Source organism: Magallana gigas, chromosome 5, assembly GCF_963853765.1.
Source record: "Magallana gigas chromosome 5, xbMagGiga1.1, whole genome shotgun sequence".
Lineage (NCBI taxonomy): Eukaryota > Metazoa > Mollusca > Bivalvia > Ostreida > Ostreidae > Magallana > Magallana gigas.
The window spans coordinates 46,404,923-46,427,825 of NC_088857.1; the positions used below are offsets into that span (position 1 = coordinate 46,404,923).

At 34.9% G+C, this 22,903-nt stretch overlaps 2 protein-coding genes across 2 annotated transcripts; one reads left to right on the top strand and one right to left on the bottom strand.

Moving 5' to 3' along the window:
- Positions 1 to 5,132: 5,132 nt before the first annotated feature.
- On the bottom strand, positions 5,133 to 11,061 carry LOC105345834 (uncharacterized). Its single transcript, XM_020074319.3, has 6 exons — positions 10,910 to 11,061; positions 10,239 to 10,407; positions 9,932 to 10,143; positions 8,630 to 8,742; positions 8,037 to 8,209; positions 5,133 to 5,906 (listed from the first exon to the last, which is right to left on the bottom strand). The coding sequence occupies exons 1-6, from the start codon at positions 10,976 to 10,978 to the stop codon at positions 5,569 to 5,571; spliced, it is 1,074 nt and encodes a 357-aa protein (XP_019929878.3). The 5' UTR covers positions 10,979 to 11,061; the 3' UTR covers positions 5,133 to 5,568.
- Positions 11,062 to 13,085: 2,024 nt separating this feature from the next.
- On the top strand, positions 13,086 to 22,288 carry LOC105345833 (guanine deaminase). Its single transcript, XM_011454150.4, has 13 exons — positions 13,086 to 13,328; positions 14,479 to 14,558; positions 15,014 to 15,185; positions 17,994 to 18,081; positions 18,173 to 18,278; positions 18,529 to 18,556; positions 19,108 to 19,215; positions 19,398 to 19,505; positions 19,635 to 19,732; positions 19,823 to 19,890; positions 20,657 to 20,803; positions 21,408 to 21,554; positions 22,047 to 22,288. The coding sequence occupies exons 1-13, from the start codon at positions 13,092 to 13,094 to the stop codon at positions 22,130 to 22,132; spliced, it is 1,473 nt and encodes a 490-aa protein (XP_011452452.3). The 5' UTR covers positions 13,086 to 13,091; the 3' UTR covers positions 22,133 to 22,288.
- The last annotated feature ends 615 nt before the right edge of the window (positions 22,289 to 22,903 follow it).

Sequence of the window (22,903 nt, forward strand, 5' to 3'; positions counted from 1 at the left end):
AATAACGGACCGCCTTCCGGCGGCCCGTAATAAATTCTTGTCGGAAAAGTCCGAGATTTCATATTATAAAAGTGTGCATAATTCAAATACAGATTATAAACTACTTGCCAAGCAAAATAACATATCGTTGATTTTAAAATTAATAATAATCGATAAAATCAACTCCCTCAGTACTTCAGTACTTTGATTTATAATTGTAATTAAAATATTCCATGAGTCCAATGAGAATGAAGCTTGCGTTAAAGATTCTTATTCAAAGAACCTTTGTATTGGTTTTAGATGAAACCATTAAGTAAATAAGAAACGCAAATAATTTTGCAAAATGAGACTAAGACCAAAAATAGCATGCAGTCTCAGGGATAGTATTACACTTCATTTTAATATCTCTCTCTCTCTCTCTCTCTCTCTCTCTCTCTCTCTCTCTCTCTCTCTCTCTCTCTCTCTCTCTCTCTCTTACCTTCTAATACGGATAAGCACCCAGAGAAACATCCTACGAAAACTAAAACTTTCAAAATCTGTTTATCATACATGTTTTTCTTTTGAAAATAATGTTTACAATTCAATAACTCCTGTAAAATAATTATAAAAAATAATGTGTCTGTCTTATATTGAAAATATTTCGAGGTATTTCATTGGATCTGTTAAAAAGATGTATTTAAAATATTTGGATGTGATTGGAGCTTTGTTATTGAATCTAAGTAATTTGAGTTGAACATTTTAAAACGGTGAAGTTTGTTTAACCAGTCAAATCAGCCGTTTAAAAATTTTTTAAGACATCTAAAAGGTACTTTATATTTCTTTTGCCCTCGAGAATAAAATGTTCACATACTTCTAGGTACAAGATACTAAAATGCAAAAGAGATTAATGTTTATGTAATTCCTATCAGTAGATAAAAGCCCTATTATACAAACAAATTTTCGTTGTTCCTTGTTTACTACGCACTGATCTGTGACGTCTTATTCCATTAGCCATCAATTGAAATCACGGTTTTATTTGCTTTCATAAGTTGCGATCATTAAAAAATGACACACACACATTGGGACACCTTGCCAGAGTCGGAATCAGCAGGCATGTTCACGAAACTTTCCTAAGATATTACCTAAGTGTGTTCCTAAGATATGACTTAGGAAAAAAGTTAGGAACATCCTAAGATCAACTTAGGACGCGTCTGAAGATGTAGCTCGACGGTTACTTAGGAACATCTTAAGTTAGGATATCCTAACCTTCTACAACCATTCTTATTTTTCATAATCATTCATTCAGATCGAATTTGAGAGACTTATGTAGGGGTGAATCATTACACATTTTGCCAGAGAAAATTGTACGTCTCGGTAGTTAACACAAAAGGCCTAAAACCAGTAATTTTAATGTATGCATTTTAATAATTTTACATTTACCTAAATATATATCAGTTACCAATAACAATTTAGTTTGTTTTTCTTTAAATGAACCCCCCCCCCCCCCAACAAAAATATTGAAATAAAAAATATTACAAGCCCCTAAAAAAGAAAATATGTATCAGGACAGAATTGGCTTCAAGCAGATAATTATGTAAACAACACGTGTGTATTGTCATTTCATCAAATTAACATTTGAGAATCTTGTCATTCAAGTATATGTAATACATAAACACGCGATTTTTATGGAATTTGAAACGTTACATGAGGAAACACATGTACTCGTACAAACACAATCAATTTCCCTTTAATCTGCAATATATAGAGTACACGAACATGTTAAATAAGGAATAAGTTGTAATATATCTCGATAATATATAAATACAGTTCATTCAACATTACACATTTTTAAAGATTATTTTTTTTCAAAATAAAGTGATCAAAATTAGGAATGATCACGCATGGTAAAGTGTATATGTAACCCGATGTAAATTTACTTTTTATAGCAAAGGACATTTAAATAATTGTTATCAAAAATTATTATAATTAAAACAATGAATGTAACTCATTTAGTGTACAATGTAGATAAAAAAAAATAAGTGAATATATTTCATTTGTCAAACAGACATAGTATTTGCGAAAAAAAATCTTAATTTGTCAACTCCAAGGCAAGCATGTAGCAACGGGGAAGTGGTGAGAGTTCGGGGTCCCCCTTCACATCATTTTGTTAAAATGAACGTACATGATAGAATAATTGACTATGCCCCCCCCCCTCCCGGTGTCATATAATATTTTGAACCCCGCGATATATTGAACCCGGGTTCAAAATATCGCTGCGATATATTGAACCCCCCCATAAAATATTGAACCCAGGTTCCATATTTTATGGCCGCGATATTTTGAACCCCCCTCTATTTTTCATTGGTATTGGAGAGGGGGTTCAAAATATTATGGCTGCGATATATTGAACCCCCTACCTTTTTCCAATTCCCATTGGAGAGGGGGTTCAAAATATTATGGCTGCCATATTTTGAACCCCCCTTTATTTTTCATTGCTATTGGAGAGGGGGTTCAAAATATTATGGCCGCGATATATTGAACCCCCTACCTTTTTCTAATTCCCATTGGAGAGGGGGTTCAAAATATTATGGCCGCGATATATTGAACCCCCTACCTTTTTCCAATTCCTATTGGAGAGGGGGTTCAAAATATTATGGCTGCGATATATTGAACCCCCTACCTTTTTCCAATTCCCATTGGAGAGGGGGTTCAAAATATTATGGCTGCGATATGTTGAACCCCCTACCTTTTTCCAATTCCCATTGGAGAGGGGGTTCAAAATATTATGGCTGCGATATTTTGAACCCCCTCTATTTTTCATTGCTTTTGGAGAGGGGGTTCAAAATATTATGGTCCCGATATTTTGAACCCCCTAGCTTTTTCCAATTCCTATTCGAGAGGGGGTTCAAAATATTATGGCCACGATATTTTGAACCCCCTACCTTTTTCCAATTCCCATTGGAGAGGGGGTTCAAAATATTATGGCTGCGATATTTTGAACCCCCTCTATTTTTCATTGCTATTGGAGAGGGGGTTCAAAATATTATGGCCGCGATATATTGAACCCCCTACCTTTTTCTAATTCCCATTGGAGAGGGGGTTCAAAATATTATGGCCGCGATATATTGAACCCCCTACCTTTTTCCAATTCCTATTGGAGAGGGGGTTCAAAATATTATGGCTGCGATATATTGAACCCCCTACCTTTTTCCAATTCCCATTGGAGAGGGGGTTCAAAATATTATGGCTGCGATATGTTGAACCCCCTACCTTTTTCCAATTCCCATTGGAGAGGGGGTTCAAAATATTATGGCTGCGATATTTTGAACCCCCTACCTTTTTCCAATTCCTATTGGAGAGGGGGTTCAAAATATTATGGCTGCGATATATTGAACCCCCTACCTTTTTCCAATTCCCATTGGAGAGGGGGTTCAAAATATTATGGCTGCGATATGTTGAACCCCCTACCTTTTTCCAATTCCCATTGGAGAGGGGGTTCAAAATATTATGGCAGCGATATTTTGAACCCCCCTCTATTTTTCATTGGTATTGGAGAGGGGGTTCAAAATATCGAGGCCATAATATTTTGAACCCCCTATTTTTTTTACAATTCCAATTGGAGAGGGGGTTCAAAATATTATGGTCGCGATATTTTGAACCCCCCCTCTATTTTTCATTGGTATTGGAGAGGGGGTTCAAAATATTATGGCTGCGATATGTTGAACCCCCTACCTTTTTCCAATTCCCATTGGAGAGGGGGTTCAAAATATTATGGCAGCGATATTTGAACCCCCCTCTATTTTTCATTGGTATTGGAGAGGGGGTTCAAAATATTATGGCTGTTATATATTGAACCCCCTATTTTTTTTACAATTCCCATTGGAGAGGGGGTTCAAAATATTATGGCTGCGATATTTTGAACCCCCCTCTATTTTTCATTGGTATTGGAAAGGGGGTTCAAAATATTATGGCTGTGATATATTGAACCCCCTAGAAAATAGGGTATCCTTGGAGGTTACTCTAAATGGTAGTCCCCAGGTGGGAGAAAAGGGGGCTAACACCTGTGTACTGTGTATACACAGCAGTAGTAGCTAGGTAAACAGTAGCTCCCTTCATAGCTGACATCAGCCTGTATAATATCCCTGTTATGTAATACAATTTGGGAATTGTGAGTTTCCACTGATCAATTAATTTGTGACCGCATCTGCCATGGACTTGGAAGAGTACCATGATAAGAAGGGTTTTCAATATATCGCAGCTAAAATATTATGAACCCCCTCTCCAATGGGAATTGGAAATAGGTAGGGGGTTCAATATATCGCAGCCATAATATTTTGAACCCCCTCTCCAATGGGAATTGGAAATAGGTAGGGGGTTCAATATATCGCAGCCATAATATTTTGAACCCCCTCTCCAAAGGGAATTGGAAATAGGTAGGGGGTTCAATATATCGCGGCCATAATATTTTGAACCCCCTCTCCAAGAGCAATGAAAATTCGAGAGGGTTTCAAAATATCGCGGCCATAATATTTTGAACCCAGGGTTCAATATTTTATGGGGGGGTTCAATATATCGCAGCGATATTTTGAACCCGGGTTCATAATATCACATAATATATTGAACCCGGGTTCAATATTTCGCGGTATCAAAATATTATATGACACCGGATTAGGAATTTGATGTTTGTCGAAAATGCTGGAACTGTGGAAAATATTGCTTTATTCTACCGGTCTTAAGAAAAGGCTTCACAACATCCCAATATCCCTAAAAACGTGATCTTATAGCTTTAGGATGGTCTTAGGACAAGGTAGGTGATGTCTTAAAGTTAGGACAAAGTAATGGCGGTTCCTAAATTTAGGAGAGCTTCGAGAAACAGACTTAAGAAAAAGACGTATCCTAAGACGTACTTAGGACACGCCATAGTCCTAAGATAGCTTCGTGAACATGCCTGCAGGACTAAGTAATTTGTTTTAAATATAAGTAATGCAATTATTGTGTTTTTCTTTTTTAAGTTTTTAATGGGGTTTTTTTCTTGTGTAAAGTATCTATTTTTAAATATTTTACACCAACAAATCTCGTTTGTATTGATTTATTCATACATCATTTAATCTTATAATTATTAAATTGCAACAGCATTACTAGTGCGTTGTAAAATATTTCAATGTGAGATTAAATGTCATTAATGGATATTTATCTATATGAAACGCAGTAACCTTTGGACCATAAAACACATGGATTAGAACACATTCATTTCAATATACTGATAATTCTTGTTCAGTAATGCAAATCATACAACCATTCCGTTAATTCTCATTCTGTTCAGTTATAATACCAAAGACACCAATACCCTAAAATCAAGGTATTCGTGAGTCACTTATTTCAGCGTTCTACGTGTTTCTTTAATTTGCAGTATGGTTTTCTACAATATCATGAAATGTTAATAAAAATTAAATGAAAAAAAATTGTACACCTTTTCAACAAAAATATGATACGAAACCACGAAAATTAAACCTTTCACATGCAATTACATGTATCGTTATGTTCAAGTGTTTCTATCAAGTCATCGGTCAATGTTTTTCCATAAACGTCTATATTTACGTTTATATGTAATTATAGCAGTTTGCAGTATGCTTCGTAGTCCGCCACATTTCCTGAATAGTACCTCAGTAGAGCGAAAGCTTCCCGAAAATAGCCATAGTTAATCTGGACGGTCGAGATTTCACTCGGTGGGATATTAGGCATACCGTTCCTTCCATTTAGACCGATTTGAATAGTGACGTCCCCAACTGCTTCACAATGGGCAATTTTGATTGGTCGCCGATCCACATTGACGATATCAAATTCGTGGAATAGAGTTTTGCCGTGTATTGGTCTTTGTTGATTGTCTTCCCAATAATGGTATTCAGAACGCAAATCAATTTCCTTGACGACTGTGTCTTTTTCTTGTTCTTAAAAAAGAAGATATGAAAATTCTTTATATTCGTGTAGTGTTATACATTACAATTACCGTTTTTAACTTTATACTATGTTTTTCTGACCTTATAGCTTAATATGACTTAAGAAATAATGCTCTCTGAATAGATTCTTCTGTTACATGTAAATTGGACACTATCAGGAATTAAAAATAAAAGTAGGCTGTCTTTTTTTAAAACGCTAAGCATAGATAAGCGCTTTCTTGTCTTAAGACTTCTACTTCCGGTGCATCAAATAACCACCCCTATGAGCAGAAATATGCATCACTTAAACTGGTTAGGGAATCAGTTTCAGGGGTTTACGCACATATTTGCACGGGCTATTGTGAATATTAAGTACCCGTGGCTATTGTGAATCTAAGGTGCGGGGATTACGTACAACATTGCTGGGGCTGCCACACAGTGATGAGGAAATATAGTGCCTAAAGGCCCTGTCACACCAAGCTGCGTCCCCACGGCGTGTTCACGGCGTTGTAAAATTCATGGAATCGCCGTAGGATCGCAAGGAAAATTCAGAAAAAATTTAGTTTTATTTGAAAATTTTACAAGCGGAGTCGTCACGGCGTCCTGACAGCGACCGAGGCGTTCTTACGGAGCTCCCACGTCGTGTAACTGCGTTTCCACCGAGTTCTACTTTGCGATTAACTGCGCTCTCGCTGAGTCTCCGCTGAGCGCTCATGACGTGCTAGGAGATTTTATCGCGCGTTCACGGCGTGCTCTGCGCGCTGACTGCGTGCACAAGACGTTCTTTTCTTCTTGGTTGGTTAATATTATTTTGTACAATTGTATGGGAAATAAACAAGAATTAACATCTAGTAAACAAATGATTAAAACATTGTTTTGATTTTATGAAAAGGTACATTGTAATTGACTCTTAGTAGTCAGGTCTACAAAAAAGATCCGTTATTAGTTGTTAAAAAACATAGAAAAGATTTGAAAACAACTGAACCAAATGGCATAAATTCCATCTACGTCCATAGATAGGTCTTGGAATATTAACAAATGCTACTTTTTATATAGTCATCTACATCCAGTTTGATAATTATTACATCGCTTGCTATTGTTCAACAGTCATTTTTCGAGTTTCGTGGTCTTGATGACAACGCACTAGAAACGCCGTGGGAGCGCGGTATGAACGCAGAAAAAACGTCACAAGAGCGCGATGAACGCAGCAACAGCTCTTTGGGGTCGCTGTGTGAACGCAGCCAAATGAAAAACAACTTGTTCAAACGTTGTGGGTGCGCAGTGAGCGCGCGATAGAGACGCAGTGAGATCCCAAAGGACTCCGTGAGGTCTCCGTGAGAGCGCAAAGGACTTATCACTGCGTCTACACTGCGATTAGCTGCGTTCCTTGAGCGCGCCGACGGAGCTCTCGTGGCGCTGTTGGAGATCTTACGGCGCTATCACGGCGATCTCACTACACTTCTACGGCGTGTTTATCAGAACGCCGAGCCACGGCGCGTACTTTGTGCATGTTCAAAGTGCGCGCCGTCGCATGGCGTTCTTCAATGTTCAAGGCGATCCCACCGCGACGGACGAAGATGCCGTTGCGTTGTTACGGCGCTGTAGGAGACTCTACTGCGTTTACCTTGGCGTTTTACATTATTTAAGGACGCAGCGGGATCGCCATGAGGACGCAGATCCGGTGTGACAGGGGTTTAAACAGAAGCTGAAATTTTAAAAAATGAAATCTATTCTTTCTAACTAAGGGTGCATAAAGTAACTTTCTTTTAGAACCAAGCTAGGCTATCGCTTTTCAGTACTATCAGTACTTTGATTTGCAAATGGTATTTTTTTTTACGTAAAATGTTTCATTAATTATAAGTCGTTTGTTCATTACATGATTACATGCCATATTTTTATATTCCTGAGAAAAGGTACAACTTTGAAAAAATAAACGGAGTTTCTTTTTTCTGTAATGAACATCACTTTAAAAAATCTTTTTGAAAAAAATCAAAGTGCATTGCCACAAAGCTTCCAAACTTATTTTTAATTAGAAAGTTAGATTAATAAGTTTTTATTTGTGTTCAGTGCTTTCTAAGCGTGTCTAAATTGATCCATTGATGTAAATTAAATAATGATCACATCAACCTAGTGATGGCTTACCATAGGCGATTTTAATCTCTGTTGCATCCAGATACAGGGTGGTTTCATTGTTTTTATTGTATTGTAAGATGTAGGACAGACTTTCCTTTCCAGAAATATTTTTCGATCTATGAGAAACCGTGACGTCATTGTCTCCTTTAGATGTTTCGTTTTTCTTCACAACGTACCTGGAACTAAATTATAACAACATTTTGACAACACCGTTCGTTTGGATGAAGACTGGCTAAGTCTGATGAAAATTGGCCAAATCAAAATATGATCGTATATAAACATTTCTGTTGAGAGATGCGTGCAATCTGTATATTCCCTAATAATTCTTTGCGAAGGTCAATCATTTCCTTCTCACTATGTAGAGGTATAATCACGAGTATCTCTTTATATCTACAATTCACAGGGGTCAAGCCCGGTTTAACATTAATTTCAATGTATGATTACATTGAAATTAATGTTAAAACGGACTTATATAGTCCCTGTGGTACAATTTAACCGGATCTTGTCAAACACATATCTATTCATTAATTGTATGAAAAAAAATAAGAGTAACAGTGCCAAAAAATGACAAACTTCAAAGCCGTGTATTAGAGGTAACTTACAGAACCAACGATTGGTCTTTTTCTGTAGCACTGCTGGAAACATCAACTGTTGTCTTAAACTCAATAGATGTCGTGTTACCTGTTTTGGACGTGTTTTGAACAGATACTTCAAACTGAAACAAATTCAAAGGTCATCATCTCTGCTAGACTGCAAAAAACCTTAAATCTCACATATCTAAAAAGTGATGTTTAGAGAAATATGGTACATATCATAAATTTTCATGCACATACGACTGTATACCAGCTGTTTGAGAAATATTCATGTGTGTGAATTACTGTAAAGTTCAATTCTAATTATTGTAATTACATGTAACCATTGATTACACAAACGGCAGTTATTACGTTAATGTACTGTTATCATTACTCAAAGTTTAAAGGTCAGCTCTGGGTCTTTTGTATATTATTTCATTTTATCCATGTTGTTTACTTATATAAAAAAATGTATCTTTCATAACGTATTTATGCATAGATTTGAGTGTTTTCGCCTGTATTTTGATTATTTTTTTCGCTCCTGTTTTTATGACATTTTACTTTGTCTATATAGCTGCTGTCAAACCCTAATTGAATCTTGACCGGAAGATAGTTTTTCCAAACAGCCATAACAATTTACATCTACATAAGAAGTTACCTAATGCATATGCATAACAATTGCTCACTTTGGATGAGAAACTAATTGAGACTCTGAAAGAGATGGAGATATAAACTGTATAATGATTTCTTTTAAGCAATGTAGAGAGCAATCCTTACAGAAAAATGTAAAAAAAAAAAAAAAAACCACTGACAAATGTTATTATTTTTTCGGCAATGCAAGCTACATATGGAACCATTTTAACAAGACCTTGGACTTTCAGTAGGACGTAGCTATGTATTTCCTGCGTAAAAACAAGTTAAAAATGACGCAGTTTCAAGCGAAATTTGCGCCGATTGCGTAGTCTTTGCTCAAAAGCCAGACAAATCTTGTTGATTTCAGAGAGCTATGGCTGAGTGGCTGACAATGAAATACACAGGCCTACGTCACATTGCTGTTTAACACAACTACCCAAAGTCCAAGCTCTTGTTAAAATGGTTCTATACCAGCATGAAGCACTAAACTAAAGAAAGCAAACTATTATTTAATTAAATGAATACATAAAAAAAACGAATTGAATTTCGTTCAGAGAACTTGAAATCAATTAAGTACCAAAATTTTCTGAAGATAAAATCAGTATCTATCACAGATTTGTACAGAGAAAATTTGTACAACTACATGTGATTGTGTTGATCACTTCTGTACCTGTGTGGATCACCTTTAAGAATTAATACCTCAAAATCATCAAAGAGTTGCGTGGTAGTTGAGTTCTTATTCCTGAGTGCGTCAAATGTCAATGTTACGGTGGATTGATCGAGGGTTACGACGAATTCTACCTCCTTCTTCTGAAGAGCTTCAAAGTCCTCTAGTGCCCTGAGCCTGGCAATGTACCGGATTTTGGGTGACCGAACCGGTGACAGTGAGTTGGTAAATGTCGGATCGCCAACTACATGTATATAAACAAAATCAATGTCTTGAAAGCATCCATATCACTACAACGTGCTTTGACTTATGTGTAATAAAGACTATATGAATACTTACAGACTATAGGGTATTTCTGGCCTTTGAAAATAGAAAACCAAATGGCCCTCGCCTCCAGTTTAGTCTCGGTCTCAAATTCAACGCTGTATGTCGTATCCCTCGATTTTGTCTCGGTTTTCGCTGAAATGATTTTTATTGGAAAGGTGGTAGAATCAGTGTCTGAATGTATCTGAAAAATAAAAACATGACCCGTGTTATAAAGTTGGCTTAGAAAGTCTACAGCATTCATCGGTCAACCATCTTTCAATCTGAAAAAAAAGTTATTCTATTGTAGTTCATCACCTCCTCCTCCGGAAAGGAGAATATTTCTCTTTTATAAACCATCTTTTAAGGGGGCGACGCATATATGTTCATTTACCGTTCCGTCGATTATACATGTAGATGTTCCATAAGTAATCTTTTGCTTCTATTCAATGATTAATCTGCTATTGAATTTTTATTTTTCAAAAGCACGTCACTTTGAAAACAAAAATAGAGAACAGATTCCACGTTGGTCTGCAAAATAAAATCTCATGTTGAATTTAGTTTGTCTAGTTTTGCATCCAAAATACCCCCTTTTGGAAGAAAAAAATCCCCCATATTTCCTTAGGCTCATTTGACACACGTTCATGAAAACCCAATATAAATAATGTATTATAATCACATGGACAGCAACATCACACAATTCTTACCGCAGACGAAACTTTTCCAAAGTAAATGTCTGAGAACATCATGAACATCGACAAACATTTCAGCATCATTTTCAACGATTGCAAACGCTGGACTGCTTGGGATGTGGAGAACTGTAGAAATTTTTACATGCATTGCCCCTTAAATATGTAACATCTGTTGCAAACTTTTCCATGCAATTTTACATATTATTGACCTAAGTTGCATGGAAATATTGACATTTGCCCTTTCAATTCATTATAGCTATTAGAGTCTGATGGGCAATTTGTTGATCATACTAATTTGAAGTAAAGGTCTTTATAGTATAATGATTGAATCATTGAATGCTTGCATTGGAGTATTTTGCAATGCTATATAAAAGTTATAGATCTGAGATTAATGAATTATATAATTTGTTAAATACGTATGTAGCAATCACTTGCACGCCGCACACATTTTTTTCATGTGATAGTTGTTATAGATGTTTACATACTACATGTAATAATTATTACATAATATATATATATATATATATATATATATATATATATATATATATATATATATATATATATATATATATATATATATATATATATATATATATATATATATATATATATATATATATATATATATATATATATATATATATATATATATATATACACACACACACACACACATTTTACAATGATTTGTGCAAATAAAGTTCGATACAGATTCCTATATTTATACATGTATCTACTTTGCTAACGCTATGTTCTTAGCAATCATTTCTATTTTAACAATCTTAAAAATGTCATAGGATATAAACTGATTTTATTAGTATAATTTGGTACCACTTGACAGATGTTTATTTCGTTGGAAATTGAAGCTTTAAGATTTTTACAATTGTTGTCTAACTGCTCATTTCAAATGTCATTAAGATAAAGATTATCCGTGTTTTATCCAAGAACAGGGTCAAGGATTAGTCAAATAGAATGGTAACTCTAATAGTGACTTTATAGAGTCCCTATTTAATCAGCAAGTCGCACAACGTATATTTTCGTTCTTCCAAACTTTTGCCCCCACATACAGTATCTCTAGCACTTACATATAGTTCACGCCCATGTAGAATTTTCGTTTTAGTTAATTCTTATGTGTCATGGTGAACAGTGCACATCCTCGATACATCAAAAAAACTTGACAATTGGAGATTTATGAGTGGGAGTCATTGGCCCATTGTCGACTTTTTCTGCCTACATAAAGGATATTTACTACTACTAATTGCTTACAAACAATTCTGAAACAATAAAAACAGATACATAAATTGTTTACTACTAATATAAATTGAGTTGGGTACATGTACGTGCGTTGACATGAACAAAATATTGATCAGGTGCTCTCATAGCGAAACAATTAGACGCGTGGTCATATTTATACAAATACTTGTTATCGACAATTATCGTCTCATTACGGCTCTTAAACCTACCTATATTGAAAAATGGCAACAAGATGTCATAATTTGCCGACAATCACTGCAAAATTTGTACAGAAAAAATGGGTGCCAATGGTTTTAATGAACAACGGGTTGAGCACTATATTCTATGCATATTTCTTGTAAAAAAAAGAATAATATATTACATGCATTGTGATGCTTTAGTTTTAGGCAAAACATGAAAAGAATGTGTTTTACAACATGTTGTAAACGATATCAGCGGATGCTTTCTGTTAAAATGTATGCTTTGCCTTGGACAACATCTAGGGTGCAATTACATGTCAGTATTAGCCTCCATCTCGGGTACCCGTGTATCCTAATTGTATTATACTATGGGGATAAACTTTCTAGCAGAAAGAAGTTTATACATTTCAAAATATATGATGTTACACCTATCTGGTCACATTTCCCATGCATTATAGTAAACAAATCCCATACATTATTAGCAAACTAATGCATAGTGTATAAATAATATCGCGGACCCCTTTGGATTTATTATTTATTTATGTAATAACGAGTAGTTCATAAAACCATAGTGCCATTGCATGTTTTTTTTTTTTAGTTTTTTTTTTTACTTTATACTTTTTTCGTCTTGTGTCAATAAATCTTATTGTATCTGTAGTCTTAAGTTCGGCATATGCCATATTTGTATTCAGAAAACCGCCTGTCTAAGTTTTAAAACCTATGATCCTCCGTGCCATTACAACAAAGGGCAGGTAACTCTAATGTGTCAACAACTTTCAGATTACGTGGTTGGCAGCTATACAAAATGTGTGAATAAACGTCGCTATATATCGTGGACACTTGGAGAAATACCTGCACCCATTGATCACATTCAATGCAGTCGCCATTCTGTCAAGATGGCAAAAACTCAGGTTTACTGTGGAATGTTTGTGCATTCAACGAAGAAAGATTACATGAGGATATTGCAAAACCATGCGATCGGAGTGAAAGAAGGAAAGGTCGGTATTAATATTAAATCTATGTGTCTATATAATCTCTTATGATCTTGTAGGACTAAATCTTTATCGGAAGTTTTCTCCTAATTACCTTAAAAGCAGGGTTATAGGAAATGGGATACTTAAAAATAGGCCAATGATATCAAGAACAGTTATGACTTTCGACATATTTTCTAAAAGCACGTGTGTCAATACGATGTACTTTAATGATTACTAAGCATTGGTACAATGTAGCATTGTTTGGGTCCTCCACGGAGAAGGCCTAGCCTCAGGCTGTCACTGATTTAAATCCAGAATGCATACGTACGTAGGCCTGGGTTATCAACATTAACGTACTGTAGTGTTTTTGTAATGCTAGTCTTCAATTACCACCTGATTAAAAAACAAAAAGTGAATAATTAGTTGATGTGCATGCCTTATCATCTATCTTAAAACCTATTTATTTATGTATTTATTGGACTTTCTTTTTAAATTAACATTGCAGAGACACGTTGATAAAGGGGAATATAATGCATGTTGAGTTGTATTTTCCATCATGCATTAGAAAAAATATTTCCTGTATAAAAGATTGCATCAGCACACTTCAATTACCACCAAACGTGCACGTAGCATCGTGTTGGAAAAAAAGGGGAGGGGGCTCATCCAGAAATCTTGACAGGCAAAAAAAAAGTAGGGGGTCTTCCCCCTCCCCTAATGCTATGTGTCTGCCAGATTAATTAAGTAACATGGAATCATTCTTTGAGTATTATATATGAGGTGATAATTTCGGTCGGGGCATGGTCAAATCCAATAAAGCCCGAAGGGCTTTATGATAGATTTGACCACGCTCCGACCGAAATTATCACCTCATAATATTCAAAGAGTGATTCCTTGTTACTTATATTTACTTTATTTACAAATTGTACAGTTTAAATCAAGATTATTTTAGAACCACTATTTTTTTTTTTTTATGTAGCACATGCTATGTATTACTACGCGGTGCAGCCAATACTTTTTCTCGGTCATGCTAAAAGACACGCCCATTTTGTGTCACTCATGTTTTATGAAGTTATTGGGTTTTAGTGTTCAAAATTGATTCGTAAGGTTATCACAGACAAAGACAGGTAAAAATGTAAATATTGACTAATATAGGCTAAAATCTTTTTTCTTTTAGATTGTTTTTGTTGAAGAAATGATTAAATTTCAACTGAAAGCAAACGAAAAGGAACATGAAGTGATCAAACTGAACAATAAGTAAGTACGATCTGTAATTTAATAAAAGTTCTTATATATATTTAAATTTAAGTATAGTCATTTTCCGAGCTATATACTGCGGTTTTATGGTTTTATGCAGATAAATGTCATTGAATCTCTGTGGGCAGGACACCAGTTGGTGCATCAAGTTAATCTTTGGTGTGTGCAACCGGGTTTGACCAACGTGAAGTGAACAAAGTTCGGGTTACTAGCCGAGTATCCGAATTACATGCATCCCATGTGAATATGTAAAATGACATCTATCAGAGAGAGAGAGAGAGAGAGAGAGAGAGAGAGAGAGAGAGGAGAGAGAGAGAGCGAGCGAGAGAGAGAAGGAGAGAGAGAGAGAGAGAGAGAGAGAGAGAGAGAGAGAGAGAGAGAGAGCCTTTATCTTATCTTTACTCCATTTTATCAAGAAGAAATAATAATATTTTATCCTGTTTTTTCCGATGCAGCGAGTTCCTGATGCCGGGGATGATTGACACACATATACACGCCCCCCAGTACCCTAACGCCGGGAAAGGATTGGACCAAGGTCTGCTGGAATGGCTCAACAAGTACACGTTTCCTACTGAGGCCAAGTTCAAAGAGCTGGAGTTTGCTAAAAACACGTACCGAAAAATTGTTGTAAGTCTTCTGGGCATGCACATTTGTACATGCAATTAAGCTCATACAAATTGAAATTTGCCCTCCGATTATTGTAGATAATTGTAGCGAAATAGTTATTCCTCCAACAACCTGCTGCATGCATATGGTGAGGTACAAAATCTGAAGAAAATTGGTAACTGTATAATGCACTTGTAGATAATTTTATTTGATTCCATCACTTATTGAACGCATAATTATGCATATATTTACAGAAGCTTTGTAGACTGTATAAGACAATGAGAAATATCTGCAAGCTTTATCTGCTATTTACCAAATTGACTTCATATTTGTATCATGAAGTGACTTTCCGATTTGTTACTGTCAATGAGGTGCAATTACCTCCAAGCAACGCTAGTGAGCCTAGTGTCAGTTCGAATAATCTCGTGTAAAAGGTGTGACTTTAAGCCTTGTGGCAACGCACTTTGAAAAAATTACGCACTTTGAAAAAATATTTCAAAGTGCGTCAAATTTTGACCCAAATCAACGCACTTTGAAAAAAAAATTTCAAAGTGCGTTAAATTTTGGACCAAGTTAACCCACTTTGAAATTTTTTTTCAAAGTGCGTTAAGATGGTACATCAAATTTTTTTAGTATCGACACTCTTAACGCACTTCGAAAAAAATGTATAAATCACAAGTTCTGGAGTTGAATTTCTAATTTGTTGATAGTATGATGATTTGTTAACACTGGTGAATCTTTAATTTACCGTATTTGAGAACGGGGATGGGGTTGGGGTGGGGTGGGGGTGGGGGTTATCCAAATATACCGGTCAATTACCAGTGCATCATGCATTTACTTGATTACAGGAAGAAGGACCCCTACCCCTCATTTTTCCTTCCAAAACATATGATATTCAGCAACTTAAACGCTTTAAAGCGGAAAAAGAAATATGCTTTGTTGTAAATTAAGTACATGGAGTGATATTGAAAAAACGAGCTGGCCAAACAATAATTTCTCCATTGGTATGTTAAAGAATCTAATATACGAATTTTAACATTCTGATTTTGTTTTCTTATCAAATAAATCACTTCAAAATAAAAAGAAATTACATTAACAAACATTAAATTATCATAAACTTAAAATGAGCATTAGGATGTCGGTTTTTTTTTCTCTCGCACTGATCTTCTAAAAGATCATATTGTTATGATAAACATAACTAATGTATCCTTTTATCATATTATGTTTGTTTACAAGCACATGCAGTTAGCCAGTTTAAATACGTTGTACATTGATCTCCATTATCAATATATCAATATATACAAATCACATTCGTTCTTGTAAGCTCAGTATACCAAATAAGAAGTAATTTTGCTGCATACTCAAATTAGAAAAATGCAGTTGCTAAGCGATGAAGTTTATGTCATATTTGGATAATTCAAATCTCCCGAATTGTTCTTTGTGTGTAAATTGTCGATATTGTCTTATGAGAAAAAAAATTCTCATATACAAACTGTTTATCAAGTTAGCTGAGAATGCAACGGGTTTTTTCAAATTAAACTACACAAGGTTAAAACAATCATTTATTGTATATGAAAGTATTTATTATTTTGACTGAACAATTTCTTTTTCAAAGTGCGTTAATATCGACGATATCAACGCACTTTGAAAAAAAATATTTTTTTTTCAAAGTGCGTTGACTTGGTCCCAAAATTAAGGCACTTTGAAAAAAAATTTCAAAGTGCGTAATTTTTCAAAGTGCGTTGTAACAAAGCCTGAAAATTGAAAATATTACCAAGTTCAAAGCAGACTTGGCTGCAAATCTCAATAGAATTAATATTTTAGGAAATTTGGTTATGAATGAGCTAAAACTAGCGCAAATGCGCGCCGTAGATTACAAGTTTTTGTACGTAATACAGGTACCTGACGTTACATTTACCTTTTAGTTTTTTCAACAGGAGAAAAATAAATAACGCCATGTGTCTTCACAATGTATGTAATGTACTTTAGTTCTACGGAAGGTCAACCGCTACAGTTCTACAACTAACTAAATATTCAGATAAGATGTATAAAAACTATATATTATCTGACATTAACTGCATGTAAGCCTACTTGTATGTATTTAGAACCATTTTATCAAGAGCTTGGACTTAAAGTCGTTGCGTTAAACGATATTGTGACATAGGTCTGTCTATTTCATTGTAGGCCACTCAGCCCTCTTTGAAATCAACAGGATTTGTCTGGTTTTTGAGCGAAGACTACGCAATTGGTGAATATTTCGCTTGAAACTAGTGTCAGTTTAACTTGTTTTGACGCAAGAAATAGATTGTTACATCCTAATTAAAGTCCAAGGTCTTGTTAAAATGGTTCTAATACATTGCCTGTTAGAACCATTTTAAAAAGAGCTTGGACTTTGGGTAGTTGGTGTCAAACTGTAATGTGACGTAGGCGTGTCTATTTCATCGTAGGCCACTCAGCCTTGCTCTTTGAATTAACAAGATTTGTCTGGCTTTTGAGCTAAGACTACTCAATTGGTGTATATTTCACCTGAAGCCAGAGTCATTTTTAAATTGTTTTGACGCAAGAAATAGATAGTTACGTCCTACTGAAAGTCCAAGTCCTTGTTAAAATGGTTTTAGTTTATGCCACAGCATAAAAGTCGTATCGTAAGAATCGTTGCTTAGAATTAATCACACTATACAGTACGTGTATGTCTTCCAACGACGACCTTGGTTAATCAAATTAAATGTATACATTGTAGGTCCAGTTCATTACTATTCTACCATTAATTAAGTCAATGTCATTTGGTGATTTATTACATTATGTAATATAATACGATACTCTTTACAGAGGCGAACGTTAGAGAATGGTACGACTACTGCCAGTTACTATGGGACTATTCATATCGACGCCTGTCTGGCACTGTGTGATATCATAGGTATAACAAGGAGTCAATTTCCTATTGTAATTTAATGTATGAAAGATAGACTATGAATTAGTACATGTTTATTTATTATAATCTCTTTTAGAGGAGAATGGTCAACGAGCGTTGGTGGGAAAAGTGAACATGAATGCCAACTCCCCCGACTACTACATCGAGGAGTCGGTGGACGTGTCCGTGTCGGAAACAAAGAAGTAGGTCACTGTTGGAATTTGGGCGATTCTTGCCTTCTGATAAGTTTATTAAAAAACTGCAGATTTTGGAGAATATTTGTGTTGGCGGACATGACAGCTAAATGTCCGTTATTGCAAAAACCCCCACTGTCTTTCAAATATTAATGAATTCACTCTTAAACTATTATTTTACTTATTTCATACATGTAGCTCAATAACAAACTTGCAACAAGTGTGATATTTGATGTCTTTTGACCCCTTGACCTTTCAGGTTTGTTGACGAAGTCTTACAGAAAAAGGTAAATATTTCTCTTTGAAAACCAAAATGAATAACCTTCTCCCTTTGAATTGGTAAATAAGCGCTCGTAATACAGTATTATTCCTGGCTACATGTGATTCGAGAATCGACTAATTGTGGATTGTGGTAGTACAGTGTAGGTCCAACAAATATTCCTTTTAAAAGAATGATCGACATGTGATATCAGTTGTCAGCATGAACTGTTTTAATGTTATAACAAGCAAAAATACAATATGCAAATACAATTCGACCTAAATGTCACTGTTTTACAAAAAGTAACAGTATCCATATCGCAACAGATTTTTTTCAATTTGAAATTCATAGCTTATATGAAAAACATACAGAATTATATTATTTGAATTAACATGTTTTTTTTTTTGTTGGACTTAAAAAAATAAGAGCGATATCGAAGAATACTTAAAAGGGTATAACGTTTAACAGAGAATTATAAAATTACATATGTTAGCAGTTTGAATGCAATGGAATAGGATGATCCATCATCATGATCAGTTTTTGTATAAGAATACTAACAGCCATTCCTTTCTCCCTCAGTACCCCCGGGTTTTGCCCATTATCACCCCACGGTTCGCCATCAGCTGTAGTCAGCAGTTGATGGACGCGCTAGGTCTACTTGCCATCGAGAAAGATCTACATGTTCAGGTATGTACAGACGGTTATTATATAAAGCAACATTTAGAATTTTTATCATTAATGTCAAAGTTTTGAATTTCTCTATTATACAAATGTATTTATTTTTAAAAAAAAAATTAAAAGAGTTGAAAAAAAAACGTTGAGTCAGTCGAGGGTGATTTATTTAATTAGACGTTGGGGGTTTTCTTTAGACACACATCTCTGAGACCGAGGACGAATGTGAGATGGTGGGTAAACTGTACCCGGAGTGTGAGGACTATCTGGACGTATACGACAAGGCCGGGCTAATCCGGAACAAGGTCTCTCTCTCTCTCTCTCTCTCTCTCTCTCTCTCTCTCTCTCTCTGATAAAAGAAGTTGCCAATGCTTTATTATTGATTAAGCGTATGAAACATAATTAACCACTTGGTTCCAATTTTTTGTCACCAGACTGTACTAGGCCATGGTATCTACTTGTCTGACAAGGAGAGAAAGAAGATCAAACAGAAAGGCGCCTCCATTTCTCACTGCCCAAACTCCAATTTGTCGTGAGTTGTCTGTGCATTAAAAAAGAATTGTCCTTGGCCTCATTATCTGAATTTATGTCATAGATATGAAGGCCCTTGATTTTTTTGTAGCATACGGAGTGGCATCTTTAACGCCCGACAATGTCTTTCAGAAGGGATCAAAGTAGGACTCGGAACAGGTGCGTCATATTGTGATAAGAGAAATATGTACAGGTACTGAAGTTTGAGGTCTCCTTGTGTGCAAAGTGATTACAAGAAGTTAGTTACACAAACGACAGTTTATTTTTTGATGATTTCCGAAAATAAACGCAAACTTTATACCCAGGATCACCAACCGGTACACGTGTAGAAAGACATGATCGGTACCATATTTTGATGACGTTTCTCGCACTTCTCCATATGTACATGTATACATATGTAACTAATAGAAGACATGTTGGTGACAAAATATCAAAAACACTGTTTTTGCATGTAAATATCCATTTTCCATAGTACAGATTCACTGATACATTTATTTAAGGAGTACGAAATCAGCCTGAGTTTTGACTGTGAGGTGATCACTATAGTCGGGGTGTGGTCATATCCAATAAAGCGCTAACGGCTTGATGATAAATTTGATCAAACCTGACCGTACTGATTACCTCATAATGATCAAGGAAAGATTTCTTTTTCCGTATAGTTAAATAATTTTCAGTAATTTTAGGAATAAATATTAAATTAGTGACATCTTTGTGTTATTACATTTCGTATAATGATGCAAACCCCACTTGCACCCCAGCGGTACGTCATTTGCGTCATTTAATTTAGTGAATTACGTTTAGTGTTACATTTATTACAGAAAAGGTCACTGGAAAATGTAAATATAGTGCCATATTTTCAATTTTGAATTAGCCTTCTTATTTTTAGTATTCTAAATATTTTGATGATTAAGGTTATTTTCCTTAGATGTTTCCGGTGGATACAGCCCCTCTATGATGGGCGCTATGAGGACCGCTATACACGTGTCCAACATGTTGACCATCAAGGACCGCACCCACAAACCTATCACCCACAGGGAAGTGTTCATGATGGCCACTTACGGCGGAAGTCAAGGTAAGTTCAGGTGATCCAATTATTACACCTGTTCATTTCTGGTCATGAAAATTACCGTTGTTTAGCATCAATTCGTTTCTGAAAGTTTGGACTTGCATATCATCATTGGATATACGAATTTGAGGATTCCAAAATCGTGTTGGTTCACATTACAGACACTTGTTTCTGAAATAAAAGTTCATCTACCCCTTTGTCTAATATCAGAACCAAGTCTCTTTGTCTCGTCTTCTCATTCTCTACTTAATTATCTTAAAACTTGTATGCATCTAACTTGACTGATTATATAAGAAGCATTCGTGCAAAAATTGAATTTATGCTGCATTTGATTTAAGCGATTCCTTGTTTTTGATTACAATTGGTTGTTATATTTAGCGAAGGATATATGCATACTATTTTAGTATTTGGATTGATTATCAGTCCACCCAATCGTGGCTTACAAGTTACTAGAAATAATAATGTAGCTTTGTGCCGAGACAAGTTAGCACTCTTATCAGGTTTGGTTTTAACAATAAAACAGTCTAACTGCTTACCAGGATTAAAAAGCATATTTTTAAAGTTGTTTATGTGAGCCAGTAAATTTCTGTGACACGCCCTGTCTTTCCAGCCCTAGCTATAGACCATCTGGTGGGTAACTTTGAGGTGGGTAAGGAGTTTGACGCCCTGCTGGTGTCTCTGGACTGTCCCGGCTCTCAGGTGGACATCTTTGATGACGACACCCCAGAGGATCTCGTGCAGAAATTCATTTTCCTGGGTAAGGATTATAGATATAAATGTAAAAGAACTGTATGAATATCATAGTATTTAGAGCGAATGACTTTTGAATATTGGATCAAAACAGATTGCCAGATGCTGATACGTTTTGATTTTAAAAAAAAAACCCAAAAACAACAGCATCGAACACGTCGATAGGTTGTTCACAACCTAAAATTCCGAAACTAACTTTTATAAAATTCAAAAGAAATTTAAATTGTACAAGAACTTAAATGCACATTTATTCAGCATGCATTATTTGCAAGCACAATTTGAAAGATATTGCTATCCAACATTACAGTTTTATTTACCTGTAAGTTATTTTTCCTTAACAGTGACATATATATGTACTTTGATCATCTTCTTTGGTGAAAATTGTATTACATTGGACTCAGACAACATGATGAAATACAATATGTAGTATACGTGTTTTATTAAAAATATTACATGTAATGTATCCATTGAAAATAAGGGTCTTTTCTTTTTTCCTCAGGTGATAACAGAAATATACAAAAGGTGTTCGTAAACGGAGAAGATGTTCTACAACGAAAGGTGCCGGATGTATGTCCGAAAGCTTAATAAAATAGATATTCGATAGGACCTTTATACATTTCTACACATGCTACGAGTGTAGGTTAAATATTCATGGTCTGATAATACATAGTAAAACAGGTAACTGAATGATAATAATGATTCTAAAAATTATGATTTTTTTTTATGACAAACCTTGGATTTTTTTAAAAAAAATATTATATTTCATTTTTTTTGCGATGCCAAAATGAATAACTCGCCTGTTTTGATTATTTCTAATTTAAAGTATAACGTGTATTAAATTTATGATTTCTTACCTGTTTTTTTTGTTCATCAAATGAGTTGAATGAGAAAAATTTGTTGCTTGTGTAGATATGTATATGATAGAGACAACTTTCATGCTGTGCATAATCGTTTTATGAATAATCTCAGTGTTGTTTAACAGTTTTCTAATTTTAGAGAGCTTTACATTTTTTATGATGGTTTTTTTATTTATTTAGTGTCTGAAAGGATAGCCTACATATTGTGATATAGAAGATGTTTTAATTACTCTACTTAATTATTAAAATGCAGAATATTTTCTGTCTTTATTCGTCAAAATTTAAGATGAAGCTATCATATGTAAATATGGTAATCTTGACATTGTACATTAAAATTATGATTTAGATTTTTCATTTCATTGTTTAAAAGAAAGTTATTAAATTACTCAGACCTTCGGTATATTTTGGACGTATTAACATATACGGTTTGTTTTCATGACTACCGGTACATACATGTATATTCATTAATGCATGAGTTATATAACGAGAACATATTTAC